Source organism: Buteo buteo, chromosome 9, assembly GCF_964188355.1.
Source record: "Buteo buteo chromosome 9, bButBut1.hap1.1, whole genome shotgun sequence".
NCBI lineage: Eukaryota > Metazoa > Chordata > Aves > Accipitriformes > Accipitridae > Buteo > Buteo buteo.
Genome location: NC_134179.1, coordinates 1,034,102 through 1,056,434, shown reverse-complemented (window position 1 = coordinate 1,056,434; position 22,333 = coordinate 1,034,102). Strand labels below are relative to the sequence as shown.

Below are 22,333 nucleotides of genomic sequence, written 5' to 3'. Positions count from 1 at the left end.
AGGGCACAGCGCTATCTGCCGGATCGGCAGGAACGGTGCCGTCAGTCTCCAGGATTGCACAGCACCAGGCATATTTTACCTGCTGCCCCCTGCACACGCTTACGTACATATGTACACACGTGTCTGCGTGCACATATGTGTTTCTCTCTCTCCCCTTCCCGCCTGCCAGCCCCCCCCCTCCCCCTGGATTTCTCCATGTAATCTCTCCTTTCCTGTGCAGTTTTTTTGTCTCTGGATGGAAACCTACAATTACTCTAAATTTGTTTGTTTTTTTCTGGTTGTTTCTTTGTTTGAAGTTCATAAAACAGCTGTTAAAAGTAAGCAAACTGTGGCAGAATACCTAGCCGGGAGAAGGTGCCTGCTTAGATGCTGAAGTGCTAGCAAGGAATTCCCTTTGAAAAATGGTGGGTTTGAAGGAGAAAGTGACATTTTACAGATACAAAGCTCTGTGTAACTTCCACTGTTTTACACAGCACCTTTGAACTTGACCGGGGAGATGTTCCTCACTGTCAGAAGACAAAAGACCTTTCGATTCTGTCACATTGAAGCTGGAAAAACTGTTTCTCCTTTCTCTTGTGTGATGTCTAATGCATTACATACGTGCTTGTCATTTTAGATGAAAGACAATGGCAATTGTGCTAATAGGAGGAGAAAGCTCGAAACCCACAGGTGGAAGGTGCAGAACATAGCCCAAGACCAAAAAAACCTATCTTTCACAATGGGAGACTTGATTCTGCAAGACAATAAGTATATCCGGCCAAACATCTCCAGTACAGAAAGAGTCTCTTGGAATCCTTCATATTTCCTGGACTCCTGTGAAAACAAACCACATTTGAGAAGCAGCCCAGAGCTGTCTTCTAGGGGACTTGGAAATGAACTTACAGGTGTATGCCTGGGTTTATTGACAGCCGGGAGGAGATTTAGCCTTGTTCACCGTTTAAGGAAAAAAGCAGCAGCTAGCACTTCAATCCAGCCGAGGTAAGACAGTAACACTTGCTGAATGAGCTTTTCTTTACAAAACGCAACCATTGCATGGTGCTAAAATAATTGATGCATTTGTGTATTTTACTAGCAGTAAGAATTCAGAAATTAAATGAGCAAATGTGAATGAATATGTGCGGCAATCTGACACGCTAATGGATTTTCATCCACTGCTAAAGTGAATGAGCTGAGGAGAGGCCTAAAAGCATATCTGTGAACGTGCCACCTCATTAGACTCCAGAGTGGTAAAACAGCACTTCAGTTACAGCACACAAAGGCTTGCCTGTGTGCATATGCACTACTTGATTTTATTGGCATTGAGTCCCAGAAAACAATACCCCAAAAGTACCTGGACTGACACCAGGGCTTAGAATTTCCAGGATGTATACAATAACACACCTCTAAATATGGCCTCTATTAAAGGTCTGAAAAAATGTGTTTATTTAGTTGCTGACCACAAAGTGTTAGCAACGTGCAGGAATGTAGCTCAGTGCATTTCTTGGACACAAAGGGGAGACTTTTCAACCCAGCCTTCAGAGCACACCTGCTGCTCAAAGGGATCCAAGTCCCCAGACCCTGCCAGTCCTCTGAGAAATGCGCAGGCTTTGGCTTATGCAAGGCCGTTCTGCGTTTGAGGAAGTATTTCTCTATCAGGGAGCACCACTACAAAAAGCATTAAAGGCTCACAAATGGCTCAGGCAGTCTACTTGCCAGGACAGCTACTTCTTGTTCACAGAAGGGAGGACTTGCTAATATCCAGTCCTTCTCATTCTTAGTCCTGAAATGAAAACAATTCTCAGAGCCAAGGATAAACAGAGGCATGTTGAATGGCCTGGTTTTTCTCTGGGAGATAAGGGTGGCAAAGGGACTGTGCCTTGCGGATTCTCAGCGAAAGCAGAAAGGGAGAGCAGCTGGCGTGAAAGGGTCAGAATATTGCCCATCCAGAACAGAGGCCTTGGAAATCGGTTGGACTCCTCCACAGGCGTGAAGGAAGCTAAGCCAAGCTCAGATAGCAGCAGTAAATTAAGAACATGCGCTATCTGTATATAGTGGAAAGAGGTCCCGCAGCATGTATGTGACAGAAAACAGAGCAGTTGTTCAGTACTGAGTATAGCTTTCAGGAATCATCGGGTTATGCACATGGGGAACCCCACTCCGTTACATTGCATGGGGAAATAGATCTGGCAAAAAATGATGTAGTGCAAATGCAGGCAGGTATTTGTTTAGAGAGTGCATGTAAGATAGCACAGTCGCTCTGGGTACCTGCATCTTAAGAGCGTTAATGGGGGCCTACCTCCTTGAATATTGGGGGTGGGGGGCGTGAGAAGGGCAGGCAACTGGGGCCGGGTGCAGCTGAACGCTGCAAACCTAGTCCCCAGCACTGGGAACTGTGCATCAACTGGAAATGTAGGTCTACAGATGCAAAGATGCGTGAAGAGTACAGCTGGAGTTGTCTGTAGTGTAGAGTATATGATGGGGATCCAGATGTTGGCAGGTACATGGAGAATGCACTTTAAAACTTGAGTGTGAAAAAGAGAAAACTGAATGAGCTTTTATAGCCCTTCAGGCACCCTGTAAAGGCAACTAGAGAAGTCTTCCCTTGCTACATATTTCGGTAGAATGATTTTTAATGTGTGTGGGAAGGATGCCTACATCTATTAAATTCAGTGTTTTTAAATTGGTATGCATTATTCTGTATGACTTTTCTGCAAACCGTTAGTGGTTTCATACCAGCTAGAGGCTGCTCTGTGGGAGCCAGTGTAAAGGGGGCTCTCTTTGGTTTTGTGCTGTTTCTCCCAGCTGTTGTGCATCGGAGGATTGCAGCGCTGTTATTTGGTTGTTGCCCAGCTCTGGTGGCCTTGAGGTTGGGATGGTTGTCTAGGAGCGGTTGATCCCAGTGGTGTGTATGTGTTGGCTCCTGACAGTCAGGAGGGGCTGTGGAAGGAGCAAGCTTTGCTGTTGTTTAGCTGCACAATAAAGAGGACATTTGCACTGAAGCAAGCTGATGTGATTGCGGATGGCAGAGGAAGCTGCTGAGATGGCTGTCACAGGGAGGCCAGACACGCGGGTTTTGTGTTCCCACTCCCATAGCCTGGCTCAGGGACCATAAGAGTGAGGGATTAGTGGGGGCAGGGTGCTGAAATTATTTTTATCTCCTCATCTTGTTGTGCCTGTGCAAAAGTGTCAGTCTTTTTTCTTTTTTCCTTTTTTTTTTTCCCCCTGTGAAGCATTAACTGGGTGGGTTGCCATAGCAACCCCCGCATGTTAAGTTGGGCTGCTTCTTGCAGCATTAAAGATTTCTCTCTTTCAACATTCAGTCCCCTTCACCATTTCCCCTGGAATGCCAAAATGGCTGATGGCTTTGTGGTGCTGAGCATCCTGCGCCCAAAGGGTTAAGCCTGTCCTCCAGCCCGTTTGCTGGAGGCATCAGGGCTCTGTTGGGGCAAGAAGGAGCTGCTGTGCATCCTCGTGTTGGATGAGGTTTGAAGAATGTGTGCTCTCCATCTCTTTCGCAGCACACCAGGGCTGAAAATTGAAACAGGCTTCCAAGGTGGCATCCCGTTTATTTGCAGGTTTTCCTGAAAAGGGCTGCGTGGTGTTTGTTGCCTGTTCAAAACAGGCACATGGAGACATTGGAGTGGTTCCCAGCTAAGCCCAGAGTATAGCAAGAATAAAAGTACCTTATCATTTCATTCTAAAATCATACAGTATCCCTGAATAAGTTGAGAGAATTTTTTCCTTAAAAAACAAAAAAAAAAACAACAAAAAACCCCACAGGTTCTGGCAGTTTAATAAACGGGACTGACTATAAGTACTTATTTCAAATCACATTTGCTTTTGTCTGTAGTACATGAAGCATGGTCTAGGTGAAGAATAAACTTTTCTAGAGCTGTGGGAGAGGGCGTGATCTCCATTTGCTTCCCTGGCCTGTGGCTTTTTGTGTTACCATCTAGCCAAATCCAAGCCCAATTTCACCAGAGATTTTCTTCATCTCTGGATCCCATTTCCCTTCTTTAAATAGCAGCTAGAACACCAGTCTAGCATGAAATGCTTGAGGCCTGTACATGAGGGATTCTGAGGGACAACTCATTACTTTTTTAGGATGTTTGTTTGTCACTAGTTTAAATTGGTTGGCAGGTGAGTTCTGGAGTGCCTGGGGTTAGAGGAGAAAAAGGCTTCTGATTGTACCTGGGGGAGCACCAAGGCACCTGACAGCAGGGCTGTGCTAAGGCAGGAGTAGAAGGGGTTGAAGGGTCAGTCAGTGGCTGCCGACTGAATCAGCGTTGTAGAGCTGCTGCTGTTTCCTCTTAATCCTCTCAGACCCTCTCTCCCCCGCCTGGCAGGATTCTCTGTAATAGATGTAATTAGAGCAGCCATGGCACAAATAGTACAGCTCTGCTGATCAGTGTTCTGTGTTTTCTGGCAGTGCACCTGGCTTCCTGAGAACAGATGTGATTTCCACTGTACTTCATGAAACAGGTGGTAGTCAAATGAGATAGCCGGGAACATTGTCCCGTAGTTCCTGTATCTATAAAAAAAACCCACCATCAGCACTCATCAGCCATGCACGGGCTGGATTGTAACAGAAGAGTTAGGAGCACGTCCTGTGGATTAGCACGCCCTTCCCTTTGTTGAGTTGTTGTGAATATAGCAAGGGGCAATGGGAGGAAAGCAAATGGCTTACTGTAGGAGGTTACATCCTTCCATCATCTCTGGGCATCGTGGCTGCCATTTTGTCTTCCAGTGGAGAAAAGTCAGATTTTAGGATTTGGATATTCATGATGGATGGCTTCTAAGGGGGGAATCGGCAGCGTGTTGCTGGCATCTGCAGGCCACTGACTCGCAAGCTGTTGGTCTCCATAGTCACGCCTGGCTCCTGGAGATACGTGCATTAAACGGGTCTTTTCTTTGAGTAGTTTGCTGGTAGGAGTGCACAGTAACCCAAAGAAGCCCAGGAGCAGAGGGGGGCAGCGAGTGAAGCCTGACGGCCGGCACGTAGGGACTGTTGTGGCTTTGGTCAGTCCCTGCCGTAGTACTTCAGGGCTGCAAAGGTTTCAGGGGTCACAGGCAGACTTGGGCTGGAACAGGGCACAGTAACCTGTCCAGTCAGTAAAATGAAGCAGAACAAGGAATTGGGAAGCTCTCCTTAGCTAGGAATTACTCGGAGTTGTCACAGTAGACTATGAAGGGTGACATGGAGGCAGTTGCTCTGTGTGTGGTTATTGGCAGATGATGAATGCAGCTTGATGATACAAACACGATCAGATGATGTCTGGGAAAAGTGTTGGCTGCCTTTGTTCTGTGCCTGCTTCGCTTAATCAGCGTAAGGACCAGACTGCGTGTGTGCCCCCTTAGCACCAAGCGCCGGGTGCCAGGCCCTGCTGGGAGGCCCCCAGGCCATGGTAGTGACCACAGCCAGCGGCGGCGTGCCCAGCTGAGAGTCCGTGGGCAGCTGAAGGGCTCGAAGCTGATCCTTTCTGATGGCCGCAAATTTCCCTGCTTGGGTGGGTCTCGCTGTCTGCTCTGAGTTTTGGCACTGCACGTTGCTCACGTGCCGTTCTCTGATGGGGTCGGTCAGGTTTAATTCGGTAGATTGTGCTGTTTATTGAGCTGCCATCGGAGCAGATGCTTTAAAAAGAAGGAGCGCATTTAGCAAGCGCTTCATTTCTCCCTCTCTGTCCACTGTGACCTTCAAAGTTGGAGAAGCCCTTCGGGGCACGGTGGCCCCAGTCCAAGCAGAGAAAGCCCAGCCCGCTGCTGGCATTAAACTCCTGGGAATCGGACTAGAACACGAGGAGAGAGGATTTCCCAGTATTTCCAACTGTGACCTTCGGAGAGCTGTGCGAACGGTCGTATTAAACTGATCAGAGGCGGAGGCCTTTCCGTGACCCCGCATGGATAACTCTCCCCCCGCTCCCCCCCCCTCTCCCCGCCTCGGCTTTGTGCCAGAGGCCGGACGAAGGGCGCCGACTCTCCGGTCCCTCTCGCCAAGCTCGCCCCCCTCCGGCGAGGAAGGATGCCCCCGGAGCTTACCCCGAAGGGGCCGAGCCCCCCGGCGGGGACAGCCGAGCCCCCCGGCGGGGACAGCCGAGCCCCCCGGCGGGGACAGCCGAGCCCCCCGGCGGGGACAGCCGAGCCCCCCGGCGGGGACAGCCGAGCCCCCCGGCGGGGACAGCCGAGCCCCCCGGGCTCCTTCGCCGCCGCCGGGAGGGAGGGAGGGAGGGAGGAAGGAGCCCGCGGGGCCGGGGCCGGGGCGGGGGGGAGGCGCCCGCGCATGCCTGCCGCCGGCCGTGCCCCCCGCCCGGGCTAGGCTGGGCTCCGCGCAGCCGTTGCACGGCCGCGGCGGGCAGGGAGGCTGCGCCCCCGCGCAGCGATGCGCTCTCCCCGCGGCGGGAGCGGAGAACAAAGCAGCGCCGGCCGCCGCCCGCCGCCAGCCGCGGGCCGAGCCGCGCCGTTCCCCGCGGCCACCTGCTGCCGCCGCGGCTCCGCGCCCCGCCGGAGCCCGGCGCCTCCCCGCGCCGAGCGGCGGCCGCGGTAGCCGGGGAGGGAGCGGGGGCGGAGCGGGGCGGCGGAGCTGTCCGGGGCCGCGGGGCCCTGTCCGTGGTGCTGCCGCCGGGAAGCCGGCCCAGCCCTCGCGTGGATCCCGTGGCGCTGGGGCGGGGGGGGAAGGGGCAGCCTCGGATCCGAGCCAGCCCCGCCGCGGCTGCCGCGCCCGGCTCCGGAGCGACGGGCGCGGCGCGGCCCCGAGGCATCCTGTTGCGCCGGGTCCAAGGCGAGGAGGGGAGAGAAGCGCCGTCTTCCGACAGAGCCTCTTCCCCGGGCGGAGGTTCCCTCCCGGCTCGGAACAATGGCTGCTGCGCTGCCGAGGCTGGTTTGTGCGTCTTCGGTCGCGTTGGTGGTCTGGGGTAGGTGCTGCCGTTCCGTCTTGCCTTCAGCCAGGTTCTCCGCCAAACCCGGTGCTCGCCTCTTGCAGGGTGCTGCTTCAAAGCACCGCTTTTCCTAGCGAGGCTCCCTTAACGCTCTTGCGAAGACCAGCCTTCGAAGTGGCTTTTTTTTGTTTGCAAGAGGAGAAGGAAATTACGTTCCCGCGGAGTTAGTATCGATGTAACGGAGTTAATACGAGCAGAGAAAATACATTACCGCTAAGTAGACTTACGGCACAAAGCGTGTGCTTTAATACGCGTGCAAGTTTTTTGCTGTTTCCTGTTCGCTGCCGTTCTGACATTTGCAATGTAATTTAACATTTAGTTGTCTCGGGGAGGATGTGCAAACCGTTGAGCAGTGCATGTTAGTGCTAGTTTTCCATGCAGTCTGTATAACCCGGAGTAAATCATTTTATTGCGATTACGGTTTTTCTTCTGCAGCCAAGAAAAGGTTGGTTGGTTTTGCCAACACGGCTACATTTCATGTGCACGTATACCTACAGCTCTGTGGGGGGGTGCGTGTTGGCGTGTGCATATCTGACTTATCCAGAGTAAAGCATGATCCCGTAGCTGCTTCCTTATTGCTCCCAAAAAGCTGGTGCTACCCATGGAGCCGCTAGTACGGGAGAATTGGAATCTGGCTATTTCCAGGATCGGTCCCGGGGTAATACAGTGCTCCAGAGAGCAGGTTAATGGTATCTCAGAGGCTGGGGAGGAGGGAGCAGCCAGCAAAGTCAGCATCTTCAGTGAGCTAAACTCTAGGCTTTGGAGACAGATTTGGACAGACAGAACCCAGTATTGTTTAGCCTAGGGGACAAATGTCAGCAGCAATTTAGTCTGAGATGTCGTGCTGAAGCATTCCTATTCTTATCAAGTATTTAGCTTCACAGACAATGATTTTTGTCTTATTTGGGAGAGCAGTGTTTTATAGTTGCCAGTGTTAGCACAAATCCGATTGGAAGCATTTTGAACAGGAATGCATGTAAAATCAATAACTCCTCCTGCTGCCAAATTTACTCGAGTCTGAGCCCCTTGGTTCCCAGTACTGCTTATGAAACCTAGAAACAGGAAGGCTGGCGAATCCGCCCAGTTTGGTTTGAACACGTTGCCGGATTAAAACATTCAGATCTTTTAACTTAGCACAAGAGCAAGCTGTTCCTCCACGCTTGAATTCTGGGCTTTCTCTCATACCAGACTGTAACTGCTACTGTAACAGGAGCATGCTCAGCATGCATGGGAGAGAACAAACAATGCCTCTGAAGTGGCATTAATTACTACGGGAAAAATTAAAGTTGTGGCAAAGCAGATGCTGGAGAGGTGGATCTGCATGAAGTGATCACCCTCTGATAATTATGAATTATTTATATCTCAGAGAAGAAAGCTTGGTAAAATTTGACATTTCAGACTTATCTGTTGTCAGAGGGTGCTAGTAATGAATCAAACTGTTTTCCATTGGGGATGATGTGATGATGAATGCTGAGATGTGGATAACTGATGTCTCTCTAATGCCATCTTATGCTTCTTCTCTGCTGCTCCTTTTCCCTAGCTGGTTTTTGTTCTGCAGTATGTGTTGAAGTTCCATCAGAGACAGAGGCTGTCCAAGGAACACACATGAAGCTACTCTGCATCTCCTGCATGAAGAGGGAAGAGGTCACAGCCAGCACGATGGTGGAATGGTTCTACAGGCCAGACGGTGGAAAAGATGAACCTGTATGTATGTTTGGTAGCTGAGCCCTTGTTTTCATAGGTCTTTCTGTGAAACACAGTCCAGTGAACTCATGTTGGGAGAAGCCATAAGGTATTTATGAGAGCGTAAGTTTGTCCTGCAGCAGGATCCCTAAGGAAGACCGTATAAAGGAAGGAGAAAGACCCAAATACGAACCAAAGCTTTCTGCCGGACTCTTATTCAAAGTCTATAGAAATGCCCGGCAGCCTGCTTTCATGTCATGGAGGAGAGACGAGCCTAGAGTTCAGCTCCAAGCTGCAGATCTTCACAATTTTTGCAGCGTTTTCACCTGGAGGTACCACAGCACCAATTTTAAGCAGTAACTAAAGTGTCTTTTCCTCGCTTAGCTGATTTCCAAACTTAGGCACAGCATGAACACGTGGCAGGAAAAGCTAGAACCTATTGCTGAGTTCAAACATTTGGGGTCGTACATACGTGAATGTCAATTTCTAGCTCCATTACTTGAAGACATAAAGTTTAGCATGTAAGGAAATCAAGAAGGGAAACAGAAGTATGGAGTGACACCTGGTACCCTTGGCCAAGTCTCCCTTCTTAGGACACTTCTGAATCCCAAAGCTGTTCTTTGAAGGTTAAATTGGGCTCTAACAAATCTGCAGGACAGGATTTACTACTTTTTGCCTCAGAGAAAGCAGCGGTATTCTGACTGTGGGAGGATCTCTGTGAGTTGTTTTGGATCCCTGTCAGGAAAAGGTAAAATTCATTTTCAGGGTGAATCAAAATGGGAATCGTACGGACACAGGGCAACTGGAATTCAAGAAAGAATGGTAAAATGGAGAGTAAGATAAAGGCTGAGTGCACACGTTTCTAGCTATTTTATCTGAGTATGAAGCATTAGATCGGTAGTTGCATTTCATCGCAATTGAGCAGGGCCCGGCAAGATGACAAATACTCTCCTACTGTCTGAGAACTAAAGGGACCGCGCTAAGGAATGAGATGGGAATTCACTGTCAGTGATCTGCGTGATACGTTTGCCAGTGGCAACCCAAAGAATGCTAACAAAGTGAGCCGGGGCGGGCGGTTTAATGATGGGGACTGGGGTCAGCCAGAAACTTGCAAGAGATTAGGTCCACGAGAGCCACCCAAGCTCTGTTCTTCTGATGTACCGTTTTCACACTGTCATATTTATTCTGCAACATCTCTGTTTCAGCTGAATATCCCAGGGCTTACCAAAAATGACTGTTTGTCTTTGCTGTATTTATTCTGTGGGTCCTTCTTAAGATGATCTTACGTGCAGTGACCGAAGGCTGCAGGATCCTGGTTTTTAGTTCCATTGCTGTTCTTTTGTGTCTTTGTCCACATGTGTGTCTGCTTTTCTGTGCCTTAGTTTTTCTACCTCTGTGATGGAGATAATTCCGTTTTCTGTCTTTTGTAAAGCAGTCTGAGATTTTGAGGTAAAGGATGATAGAATGTGAGTAGCTGCTGTTACTAAGGAAGCCATAGCCCAGAACATACATGTGCGCAGCTAGAGGATGATGACGTTGTTCCTTGCATATGCTGTGTTGTTGTCTGAGATACAAGTCAGTGATTAATCAGAATACCCTTTCACATTTCCTCACAGATCTACAAGTACGAGAAAAAGATCCATGAGTTTCCAAGCCGCTTCAGTGGTCGGTTACAGTGGAATGGGAGTAAAGACATGCAAGATGTATCCATTACTGTCCTAAATGTGACCTTGAACGATTCGGGTATCTACACTTGTAACATTACCCGGGAGTTTGAGTTTGAGATTCACCGGCCTCTCTTCACAAGCTCCAGAGAGATCCACCTCACCGTGGTGGAGGAGGGTATGAAGGATTGGCAGAACGCGTGTTGTGCCGTAACTCACCATGGGTGTCGTCATCCAGGGATATAGCTTTTCATTGCATTGCAGGAGAGGGGAGGCTGAGCTGCCGGATAATTGTGTCTGTCTTTGCCACCAACAAACACTACACAGGGTCCAGGAGGAAAGATCTGCATTTTGCTTGCCAGCTGCAGGCTCTTTTTAGGCTCAGAGTGGTTGTGTGTGAATGTGGGAAGGTATAATGAGCTGGGCGGGCTGGGACAACAGCTGGGCAGGCACAAGAAGCAAGCAAAGGTTTCTAGTTTCTCTGCTCAGAACCCTCGATTCTCCCCTGGTGGCTCTAGGATGCTAGAGCACAGCCTGTGCCAGGCTACCCGTAGTGTCTGCTTCCTTGCTTCCGCCCCCTCCCTCTTGGAACAACTCATTCTCCATTTTGATATCAGTCTTTGCTTCCACCCTCTCCCAATCCCTCCTTCCCTTTGCAGTGCTCCTGAGTCTTTTTGTTCCTCTTTGTCTTGCTCAGTTCAGTGCTGAAATCCTGGCTTCTTAGAAATCAGTGGGAATTCTGCTCTTCTCTCCAGGGAGGGACGAGAGCTTTTAGCCCTCATCTTGTGCTGTGTCTTCCCTTCCCTTCTTCCCCACAAGCATCTCAGTGTTTTGATCTCTTTCAAATCACCGGCGGCACAATACAGTCAAGTAACACCAGCGAGTAGGACGTGCAAAGGAAACAGAGTGTGAAGATGAGATAGGCTAACGGTGAGCAATCCATGTGAATGTGTGGGTGGCAGAGAATGCAAGACACATGCAAGCCTGTGCGGTGTTCGATTCCGCTGGAAACACACAGTGGGATTGCTGCTGGCATATCCTGTTGGCGGCCTCGCCTGTTCCCTCTCTTTTGTCCCCTCGCAGTGTAGTGGCACCTGGGTATCTCTGGCAAGGGGGCTTAGGAAGGATTACAAGGGTGGAAAGTGTCAGTGGGGCTGCTCTGCTCCGATAGCTGCATATAAATGATCAGAGATAATATCATTTTCTTAACAGCTGGAGAAGACTTCACCTCGGTCATCTCTGAAATTATGATGTATATTCTGCTGGTCTTCCTCACCTTATGGCTACTGATAGAAATGGTCTATTGCTACAGGAAAGTCTCTAAGGCAGAGGAGGCTGCCCAGGAAAATGCGTAAGTGTGAAATCTCTCCAGATTCGAGCTGTTCTGCGAGGGTTCTTCGGATGTCTCAGTCCAGATCAGACTGCAGGAAGACTGAGCTTTGCTATTGCACATTTCTAGCTGATGTTTGCTATGTCTGAAATCATTGCAGTGTCTAGGAGTACCAAAAGAGACAGTGCACCAGGTAGGGAGCGTGGCCACAGTGCACGGTATTGTGAAATGGCCCGGTTTGAATTGCGCAGAGATGCTCTCCTGCAAGGCCTCCTTTCAGAGATCTGACTCACAGATGGAGTTCACACAGCAGAGATGTTCCGATTTTTATGCTGGCCCGTTCCCACCTTTCTACGTACTTGGCTTGGATAAGGGCGCTCTTTGTACGCTGTAGGAAGGCTGTGTGCGTAGGATTTTACAGTAGGGAAGACTCAGTGTCTGCTCCTGATTATGTTGAGGAGAGTTTCCCACCGCAAGTTATCTTCTACAGGTGATGTTTGTTACCTTAGAGATACTTATAGGCATTCAGTGTCTCTCTAAGGGTGAATGGACCCAAACTGGTTTTTGCACTGTAGCACTTGAGGTTATGCTTTCCTCCTTCTCTCCAACTACAGGACAGACTATCTTGCGATTCCATCAGAAAACAAGGAAAACTGTGCCGTGCCTGTGGAGGAATAGCAGAGAGGAGTCAGCAGAACAAATGGCACCAAGGTAGGTGATGAGGAAACAGTCAATCACTGCTTGTGTCTGTCAATCTTTCAGCCTTGCTATAGTGGGTTAGGTGTGCATGGGGCTGGAGAAAAGGCGGACGGGAGACTCCTGAAGTCTGGCTGTGTTCCTTCTCTGGAGCTTCCCCAGTGACCTTAGGAGCAATATAGGTATCTTTAGGTGGTGGGTGTACTAATATTATTTTAAAGCCCTAACAAACACATAGGTTTGCTTTCAGGCCATGGTGTAATTACTCCTCCTTTGCCTGTTCCTGTGGATTTGGGAATAGTCACTGTCCCCTGCAGATGGGGAGCTGCGCTCAGGAGGAATATAAGGGCACGATTTCCAAAGGAAGCATCTGCTAGGAAGGACTTTGCGTGCAAAAGACCAAAATCTAGATCTTTTAAAGTCTTGTTCATGTCCCGTCAGTTATCATGCTAATTATATCACGATCCTCGCTTCAGTAAAGTCAAATGACTCGTGCTCCAAGAGGAATTCTCTCACTTGCAGGGGCTCTGAAGACAGAAGGACCGCGTCATGCCAGCCAGGTTTGAGGGGGAGCTCTGCGCCGTCAGGAGGAAATACGGGGAAGTGTAAATTCTCTTCCGTTTGCCTTGGACTCTGTACAGCCTTGACTTTGGCCTCATGACTCCATTCTGAGCTGCCAGCCCATTTGCTAAAGGACTCCTCCTCTTCTTTTGAAGCATGCTGAGCAAAGGGCACAGGGGTGCGGGCAGCACGGCTCCTTCCCAAGTTTCAGTCCCATCATCACGTTAATGGCTTTGTAAATGTTAAGTGTCATTTCTTAGCTGCTGTCACCACCTTTATTTGCTAAATATGCTATTTCTCCATTGCAGAGGTAAAGGGTATGTATTTCATGTTACTCTGACCTGCAGGACTGGGAATGAGGTCATCTTAGGGTGATGTTCCACCATATGTTACAGCCCGAGCAGTCTTATCAGTGTTAAAACAGGAAGAATTTAGTTGGTTGTTGCTTGGTAAGTCGCTCTGGACTTTGGGCTGCCCATGCACAGGCAGAGTAGGATGAGGACTGTGATGCATTAGAATTGTTGAAAATGTGTAGTAGGAAGGATGAGTCCCTGTGCCATGTTCACACTTGCTTCTGAAGGAGGGAACTGAGAATATAGATCCTGAAGCACTCCTACTTTGGGAGGCAGTATGACGTAAGTATAAGAATCCCCTGTACCCCCCCACCCCCTTTCACTTAGCAAGTGTCAAAATTCTTAGTTCCTTCCATTTGCCTTGCATAGCAGGTTTACTCCTCAAGTATGCAGAGACACAGTGATAGGAATAACCTGCGGAGCCACGTTCTGCAACAGGCAAGCCAGTAGGACAAGGTATGCAGTTCACCTATTTCTGGGGAAAGCCCCGAAAGGAAGACAGTCTGATGCAAGTAGGCAAGGAAAGTAAATAGGATGCACAGCCCTCACAGGAAAAGGACGGACAGCTTTGTAAAATGGTAGTACTTTTTGTAACTGTGATAGTCTTCTCATACTAGTGTAGCACCACCTAGAGGAATCGATAGAAAACGCTTATTTTTTCCTAGTTAATAGTACCTCTTTCTTGTGATAGTCACTGGTTTGAATAGTCAGCATTCGTTGTAAGTGATCTGCTGCTGCACAGGAATCATGCTGTAAATTCAGTGTTTCCCATGCAAACTTACCTTTTCAATTGTAGTGGATTAAGCAGAGTAAAATTTGTTTTCTAGCCTCAAGTGTAGATCAGTTGAGCTCAACAACTAGGATTACAAGGAGGAAAAAAAGGCAGAAACATTGGCCAGGGTGGAATTGTACCTTAAGAAAAATGGGGAAAGGTTTGTATTTTTCATATAACAGATGTTGTTACATCCCTGCTGCAATGGAGCCTGTACTGCTTGCAAGAGTTGACAAATTTTGCTACACTGACTGCTTTTAAATAGTTACAAAGTGCTTGTGAATCAAGGCATGCTTCCCACCTATGGAACTTCCTCTGCTTTGTTCTGCTGCTTTTTATGTGTTGCTAAAATCACAGAAATTACTCCATTTGTAAGTCAGTCCCAGGCCAGATTTCAAACTGGCAGTTGTTCAAAACTCCTTTTTTTAGAGTGGGTGTCAACTTTAGTAAACTACTACAATCCAGAGCCGAGTCTGGCAACTTGAGCGCATTTTCCAGATGAAGCACACTTGTAGTCTGGGCATTGGTTCCTTAAAACTTAATACCCAAAAGGGGAAAAGCAGCTCCTCTTCTAATTCAGCTGGATGTCTTCATTTTCCCTAGGCCAACTTGCCTGGCCTCGGGGCAATTTTGGGCATAATCCTAACTCTAAACCCACAGAAACAGAGGAGGGACTAGATTGTAACTCCAGTGTTTCCGTCACTGACCGTGGCATTGATGCCCACAGTGATTTTTAGGTAAGGTCACGTAACCTCTCTCCCACTTCAGTTTGGCTCCTCAGTCCCAGTGAAGCATTGATAACTATCTGCTGTCATAATGTTAAGTCAAAAAAGGAGTAAACTGAGAACTTCTCGAGAGCTACCTCAGGTGGTAGAGAAGGGCCATCCTCTAGTCCTGCACCTTCCGGTATCTTACACGCATCTTTTTAAGATGCTTCTTTTGGACATAATCTTTCACTTTTCCAGTTCCTGCAGACAGATATGACTATTGTCCTCTGTTGTTCTCGGCAGGAGAAAATGGTGTCTGAATTTTGCTCGAGATTCTCATAGAAAAAAAAACCCAAAAATAACCAAAAAAAAAAAAAGGGGGGATTTTTCAAGGGTGGTCTTAAAGGCAGGCTGTGTCCTGGAAGAGATGGTCCTGGTTGGTCTCTGAAAAGACTCTCTCTGTATTTGGAAATGACAGAAGAGACTTTAGAATAGGCAGGATAATAAAAAGAACAAAGCACTCACGAGTCATGCTGTTTGTTTGATAATTTTTTTTTTAATTTATACCGTACTTCCATTGTACTAGCTACTTTACATTAAGTTTTGGCTGCATAGCCTTTACAATTCCTAGGTTCTAGCAGGTAAGTTTCATTATCGTTTTATCGCATTTTGCGCACAGCGCAAAGTTTGTGACAGTTAGACAACTCCTAAAACAAAACCACGGTTCCTCCCCCACCCCACCCTAGAGTTCACGTTAGCGCTACCGGCGCAGTGGCCTTGGCCAACAGCCACCTGCTTCCCGGGATCCGGGGTGAAATCCAGAAGGGACGCACACGCCTACGGGTGATTGTACGACCCACTCCCATTCCTTGCTGACATGAGGTGATCCTCATTAATTTGCAGTTACGCACAGCAACGGGCGTTTGCAGGATCCAGGGCCTCAGGTGGGGAGAACATGCTCCAGGTTTTTAGCAGCTTTATCCAGCCCTGGAGCACATGGTGGGAGATGAACTGCTCTGAGAAGGGTAACGTCCCAGAGGTGCCGCAGCCACACGATGCCAGTCCTGGCGGCTCTAACACTGCAACGGTTCTGCTGCTCTTCCCTCCCCCTGACCTCGTCAGGCCAAGAGCCAGGTTAGTGCTTCCGTATCTGTTAAGTGCTATTACAAGGGAGGTGGGTTTGCGAAGGTGGGGAACGACAGGCATGTGGCGCAGGCTCCACCTTTTTGCTGTATAAAGTTGCCATTTTGCAACAGCCGCTCTCCCAAATCCTAATGCCGCTGGGGCAGATTGGGCCGAAACTGAGACACGACCGAATGGCTCTAGAACCTGAGCTGCACGTTGGTTTTGTTCCCTAACTATTCTCAGAGTTTGGGTTGGGGAAGGTGGCCGTTTAATGTTAGCAATGGAATTGGCCTAAATGAGTGAGGTAACAGAAACGGCCAGAGGAGGTACCTCCCTGAGCCATGTGCAAATATAATTCCTTCAGCAGAAGGAAGTCCTTTTCCCTACTGAAAAAAATAAAACACATTCACTTAAAGAGCATACAGACTGCGGCAAGGAAAGGCAAGCAGGGACAGCACCAGGTCGGTCCATCTATGACAGGGAGTGATTGTCCAGCAGTGAAGGTGTGAGGGGAGAGGGAAAAGCCATAGCAAGCACTGCACAACGTGGGTGGGAGAGGAGGGCGTGCCACCCCACGGATCCATGCTAAGAGATAAGCCCATGCTGTCTGGCTAGATCAGGAAATAATCTCAATCGGCAGTCGATCAAGACACGAGGAGCTTATTTGGCCAGTGTGCACATCTAGAAAAAGAAAGGTATTATGGCACAGAGAGACTTGAGCTGTAGAGACTGCAAAGCATAGAGATCGGAGCATGCCGGGCAGGGGGAATGGGCCAGGAAGTCAGCACAGTGGTGTCTTGGAAACTACGCTGACGCAGATGTTCTGTGAGCCACTTACCTCAGATGCTTTGGTTTAAGAGCCTCTGTTTCGAGTATTGTTTTAAGCAAGCCCCTGCCGGATGTTTTAACGAGTGCCGAGACTGTCTGAAAAGACTTAAGCTAGAGTCCACATGACTGCGCCATGAAACGTATTAGTGGCAGCAAGCCTGGCAGAGATCCTGCTGGAAAGATCACTTTGGAGTTCAGCAGGTAGCGCAGAAAGCCACTGGACTGTCAAGAGCTGTAGGAGGGCAGCAGCTGCCTTGACACACATGACAGAACTGCCTCCCCTGAGCCAGGCACCGTTGCTCTGAAGCGTTTGTTACTAACTGTGCTTTTCCGCAGACTGTGGAACCAGAAAGTCCCACCTCTAAATTAGGAAGTGGTTCGCTTCCATCCTCGTTGGGAAAAGCAGATGCTGACTGACAGAGCGCTACCTGGTTAAAATGGCTGGTTAGTACACATCACAGACACACTGTAAGGACATTCTGTGCAGAAGTCCTCTCGGGAGCGCAGCATCTCCGCACCGATGGCAGAGGAGTACTCATACATATTTGCCTCATGCTATGACTGAGCCCCACTGTGGACAGAGCCTCTTCCTAGATCAGTGCACTAGGCTAGAGACCGGCTACACCTGGGTACTACCTTTCACAGATTGTTTTTTCATAGACATTAACTCCCCTGCTGGCTTTATGCTAACTGTGCTCTTGTAAATAAACCCAAGAGGAAAGAGGAGTCCTAAATGTCTTTCCACTCCTAGTAGCACAGAAAGACCCATCTAACTAGCCCAGGAGCCATTCACTCCCCCAAAACATCTGCCACTAACCTCCGTTTTGCAGCTCATTCTGCGCAAGCAGTGCTGGTCTTTTTAGGGTTGGAGACTATCTCCACCACTCTGTCCTAGTGCTGGATGGTGTGAAAGTTGCAGGCTGCCCTCTGTCCCCTCTATTTAGGTGCCCTGGGATTGCTCAAAGACGATGAAAGGCAAAGCTGCCAGGAAAGGGAGAGGTATTAAGGCCACATGACCATACAAGCACTGTATTCACCAAAACCTGCATGTACGCACATCCTTCTGGTTAGCACTTCTGACATGTGGAAAGCCAAAGCGTGAGGTTTGCAAGTGTGTCTTTCAGCCTTGGTGTATCGCAGGCGCCTTCCCATCGCCTTTGTATCTGCACAAAAATGACTGTAGCACATATTCAAAAGGTCTCATTTCAAGTACCCAGACCAAAAGTGTCTTCAGCTACTATTTGGAAAACAAATTTCTACCTTCTTGTATAAAGGCAGGAAAAAGCATCTACGTAGGCTACATGGTTTAGTGCTGAGGAGACAAGCAGGCTAAAAAGTCTGTCCCCATCTACATCCAGGTGAGCTTCTGAAACTAACAGGGTCTGTCTGATAAGAACACAGATTAAGCATGCTAGGCTTTCTGAGAGGGGATATGGCAACACAGGCATCATTATTTCACAGGTGGTTTTGCGCCAGGGCTTTAAATCCAGCAAAGCATTGTGCTTTGAAACCTTGCCTCTTTCAATATAGGGTTATATTTATAATAAAGGCATGCTGCATATCTCTTAGGTTTCCCTTTATTAGATCTAAAGCAGACAAGTGGGATCAGGTGGTCAAATGGCAGACTGCTGCCCTGGACTGGTACAGCACTCTATAAGCTGTGTGTAAGTGCATACTCTATGTCAGCAGCATAACTGAGCAAAGTTATGTGACCTTTCTTCTCTTTTCCCAAAGGACTTAAGGGAGCCAGAAAGGATTTATGCAGAAGTTAGTTTCAGTTCATATCAATTAATATCAATGTTTTCTGACTGAAGTGTGTCTTGGATTTCGGTTAATTGTTGAGCACCCAAAAAGCATGGTTATCCAGTTAACTCATAGCTGACTCCTATTCTTACCGTTCCAGGTACCTTTCTCTTTTTCAAGTGGAACGTATGCTTCTCATCTTACCCCCTGGAATAACCTGTGTCTTTTGGTCCTTTGTAGACTTTACGTGCAGGTGCTGCACTAGATACGTTTGGTATCTACTTTATGAATGCACGATTGCATAGCAAAAGGATAGGATTGCATTGCATAGGATCTATGTCAAACGCGTTAAACCCGGCTTAAAGTAGTGAGTGGGCAGAATGAGTATTAGTGCTTGAGATTGTTATAGCTGCCTCTGCGTGGCCTTGCGTTAATTTAACAGAGCTTGTGCAATTCTGTCTCTAGCCCGAGGAAGCTGTGTCAGCGGGAACATCCAGAACCTAACGCAACGGCAGTCTGGAAGAATGCTTCAGAGGAAGAAGGATGCACGGATGAGCAAATGATTTCTTGCCTCCGTCACTAGCAAGAGAATGTGAAATTGGTAAGAAGTCAACTTTGATCACTAGCATTTATTTCCAACCCTCTCAGACATGTGGGTTTCTCTGCCTCTCAATGGGTTATGTCCATCTATGTACAAAAACCCTCACAGCCAGGTGGCAGAGACCCCACGTTCCAAGTTTCTCAAGATGTGGCCTTTTTCTTTTCTGGCATGGGCAAGGTGGCAATCACAGGGCTTCCTCTCTGTCTTCTTTCTTGGTGCTTGGAATGAAATTCTAGAAAAGGGGTAGATGGGCAGCAGGGTATTTTTCTGTGCTTAGTAATTGTGGGAGTGACTAATGGGGAAATGGGACTCTTGGCCAGTGTGACAAGTTACAGCAGGGAGTCGGGGCCCTCCTGTCCCAAGATGAGCCACAGAATGCCCTTCCCAGGCACTAGCACCTCAGTTTCATTGTACAGTAACTGTTTCAGCAGCCTCCCTGGAAAAAAGTCAGGGAGCAGTACAGTAGTCAGCAGCATTAAATTAAATAAATAGTCATAAATACACATTATTCTGTAGTTGCTGAGGCATGCTTTTCCCAATTGTACCTTGCTTTCACACTCTTAAATGTCTTTTTGAAAACCCGTCTTCATCTACGCTCCTTCAAATGTGAGTCGTCTTCCTTGGGACATGTTGTGTTTAGCACTTGGTCATGAAAATTGTAGGTAGGTTGGAAGATATCAGCGGGTTACTTCTACATACATTACCTTTCCCTAATTAGATGCACAAGCAGGAGCTTGTGAGGTTTTTCCTTAGATTCCACTTTGTCACCCAGCTGTGCGGATGAACGTTTCTGGTACAGAGATACAAAGACTGGTTACTCACCCTTATGTCCCCTGCTCTTTCAGCACCCGTTGGAGCCAGAGACAACGGATGAGCTAGAACTGCACCGCTTGCTTATGGGGAATATGTAGCTGAGTCCCTCCTGCCATTCAGAAGGTGGAAAAATCCTCCTGTTGAACAAGGTGGAGATTGAGGGCCTCGCATATCACCTAATCTACCTGGCTAGGTAAGATGAGAAAGCATTTATTAAACATTCAGACAAGCATCCTGCATCCCAACCAGTCACAGAGGTGTTTGGTACACCACACAGCACAGCCTGGCTGCTCCTCTTCCTCGTTTGGCTGCTAATGGGAGTCCGGAATTATCCCCCAGCACAAGCAAAAATGCATTATTGTCTTTATAATGCAGCTCTACTGCCTGACTTTTTTACAGAGCAAATGCTTCACTATCCAGCTTATGAGAGAGACCAGTCAGATGCCTCACACCATGGATGCCTTTCCCGATCTATCCTGCCACCCACTGACAGTCCCTTTTTTATTTTCATTTCTTTCCTTTTTCAGTCTTTGTGACCCTTCCTAACTTCTCGTGGACTTTCAGAGGTCTTGTTGCTATATAGATGCAGTCATGTAAATATCCAGAGTGAGGGTTGTTGCTATGTAGCTGCAGTCATGTAAATATCCCAGTGAAGGAAAGGAAGTTGTTCTTTTTCTCCCTAATGTTTTCCTGCAGAGTTTGTCAGACAAGGTAAGGGCTAGGTGGTATGAGCAAAATGGTCCCACAGACCAGGGGCAGGAGTGAAATTTGCTGAGCAGGGTAGCGGGAGCGTTTCCAAATAAATACAATTTTGGTTTTCTTTTTAAGTTGGGGTACTCCCCCTGTTGCAGGAAGTCGCATAGGTAGTCGCCCTTTCAGCACTGATGTAGCTCTTCAGCACAGGGATGGCTTAATGGCAGGGGCCCAAGCACATAGAAAGCAGAGAACTACAGAAAATGTAAAGGGGACACTGTCAAAGGGAAGGAAAGTGTGCTTTCTGCAGTGTGGCTCTCTTCCATCCATGTACCTTGCAGGCAGCAACTCCCCTCCCCACCATCTCCTTAGCTATTAACGCAGTATCAGTAAGAGGAGGCGGCAAACTAGCGTTTGGAGAAAGCGTTTCAGCACGTCTACATTCTGTGCTTTGCTCTCTGAACTAGGCTGGCCAGCATGACAGCAAATTGTATTTCTGTTCCAAGTAGTATAGAAGGTGACTGCCAGTGAGATCTGCTCACTACAGACCTACAGCAATTCTTCCAGCGGCCTCCTCTCCAAATGCAGAATAATTTTCTAAGGGATTGATGGCGATTGCCAAAACCTCTGCCCTGAAGCCAGCAAGCTAAGAAAGTTGACAGTGTCCCCTTTGTTACATATAGATAAATATAGTCAATCAGGGACCTTCATGCGCAGGGAAGGAGGGGGGGGGGAGGGGGGGGGCACTCACTCTGATGCTTCCCTTTGAAACAACAAAACCAAAACAGACAGACAGACAGACAAACAGCCAGGAATATTACAGAATAGTGGTGCACAGGCCCAGGGGAGCACGCTTAGGCATGCCCCTAAGCGCACCTCAGTGCTGGGAGAGCACAGCCCTCCCACACACGCACACACCACGCTACCACCGAGACGCTCCATTTCAGCCAGTGTTGGAGGTCAATCCTTCTCTCAATACATAGGCTTTTTTTTTCTCTTAAAATCTGTATATAATATATATATTTATATTCTGTGTATATATATATTTATATATATATATTTATATATCCTATTTACACATATTGCACACCGTCCTCTGGCCTCCTGCATTCCTGCCTGTTAGTGGAAACGTTTCCGTTTCTCCTCTGGATCTGACCCGAAGTCCCGGGACCCGATGCCATTCTGAAGATTTATTAGTGAATCCTTCATCTGCAAGACAAGAAATTTCTCCACTGTGATGCTACCCTACAGCTGAGAGTGCTTCAGGATTTCCTTCCTCATTGGTGCCTCCTCCATCCACGTAAAGTATCAATACCAGGATCATCTGGTTTTTGGGAATGGCGCGTCAGGGCTTGGATGTACAAATGGGGACTGAGGCAACGGGAGCCTGTGAGAGACCGTTCCCCAACAGAGAAGGGGCAAGCAGAATGAGGTACAGGGCGAGTGGCTCTCTCCATAGGGGAGAGCAGCTTTCATTTATGAACCCTGTTCCTAGCAGCTTGGTGTACAAGCAGCTCTTCAGGCAGCGGATACCGAAACCCCTGGCTTTGTGCTATTAAGGACCCACGCAGAGCACGTCCCCCGCTTCATCCGTGCAAGCTATGTATGAATCCAGGGTTGAGGTAAAAAAAGTTTGTTTTTCCAAAGTGGGATCCTAGAGACTAGATATAAGATGTGCTAATATAAGGTTTTTGGCCCTGTAGAATTCTATCCTTGACATGTGCAGACCCCTATGAGGTGACGGAGAAGCTGTGGTATCCTGCAAATAACCCTTGGGACCTGCTGCCCACCGCTACGTCAGAAGATGGATCTAGAGGGAGGCGGTAGCGGAGGTGATGCACCTGAGCGACTAC

The 22,333-nt window shown here is 48.3% G+C and overlaps 2 protein-coding genes and 1 long non-coding RNA gene across 12 annotated transcripts in view; 2 read left to right on the top strand and 1 right to left on the bottom strand.

The window, feature by feature from the left end:
• Positions 1-908: 908 nt before the first annotated feature.
• Positions 909-14,632, top strand: SCN3B (sodium voltage-gated channel beta subunit 3). Of its 2 annotated transcripts, none has more exons than XM_075034838.1 (6): positions 909-978; positions 8,452-8,615; positions 10,211-10,436; positions 11,471-11,609; positions 12,203-12,299; positions 12,807-14,632. In XM_075034838.1, exons 2-5 carry the CDS (start codon positions 8,517-8,519, stop codon positions 12,264-12,266), a joined length of 528 nt encoding a protein of 175 aa, XP_074890939.1. In that variant the 5' UTR covers positions 909-978; positions 8,452-8,516; the 3' UTR covers positions 12,267-12,299; positions 12,807-14,632. The 2 variants fall into 2 exon arrangements, with proteins under 2 accessions (XP_074890939.1, XP_074890938.1); XM_075034837.1 differs by lacking the exon at positions 909-978 and adding an exon at positions 6,763-6,887.
• A 2,331-nt stretch (positions 14,633-16,963) lies between these two features.
• On the top strand, positions 16,964-19,954 carry LOC142034138 (uncharacterized). Its single transcript, XR_012651471.1, has 3 exons — positions 16,964-17,074; positions 18,839-18,974; positions 19,820-19,954. It is a non-coding gene; the product is annotated as an uncharacterized LOC142034138 (long non-coding RNA).
• Positions 17,068-22,333, bottom strand: part of GRAMD1B (GRAM domain containing 1B) — a 103,731-nt gene continuing 98,465 nt past the window's right edge. For 5 of the 9 annotated variants that reach the window (XM_075034826.1, XM_075034828.1, XM_075034831.1 and 2 more), the window contains one exon: positions 17,068-21,689. In XM_075034826.1, coding sequence (XP_074890927.1) covers positions 21,600-21,689 — 90 coding nt within the window. In that variant the 3' untranslated portion in view covers positions 17,068-21,599. The remainder of the gene's footprint in view (positions 21,690-22,333) is intronic. The other 4 variants (XR_012651470.1, XR_012651468.1, XR_012651469.1 and 1 more) reach the window with 4 other exon arrangements.

Coding starts and splice junctions, on each gene's coding strand:
- SCN3B (XM_075034837.1), top strand. CDS start 6,830: ATGGCTGCTGCGCTGCCGAGGCTGGTTTGTGCGTCTTCGGTCGCGTTG. Junction 6,888..8,451: donor GGTCGCGTTGGTGGTCTGGG/GTAGGTGCTGCC, acceptor CCTTTTCCCTAG/CTGGTTTTTGTTCTGCAGTA. Junction 8,616..10,210: donor ACGGTGGAAAAGATGAACCT/GTATGTATGTTT, acceptor ATTTCCTCACAG/ATCTACAAGTACGAGAAAAA.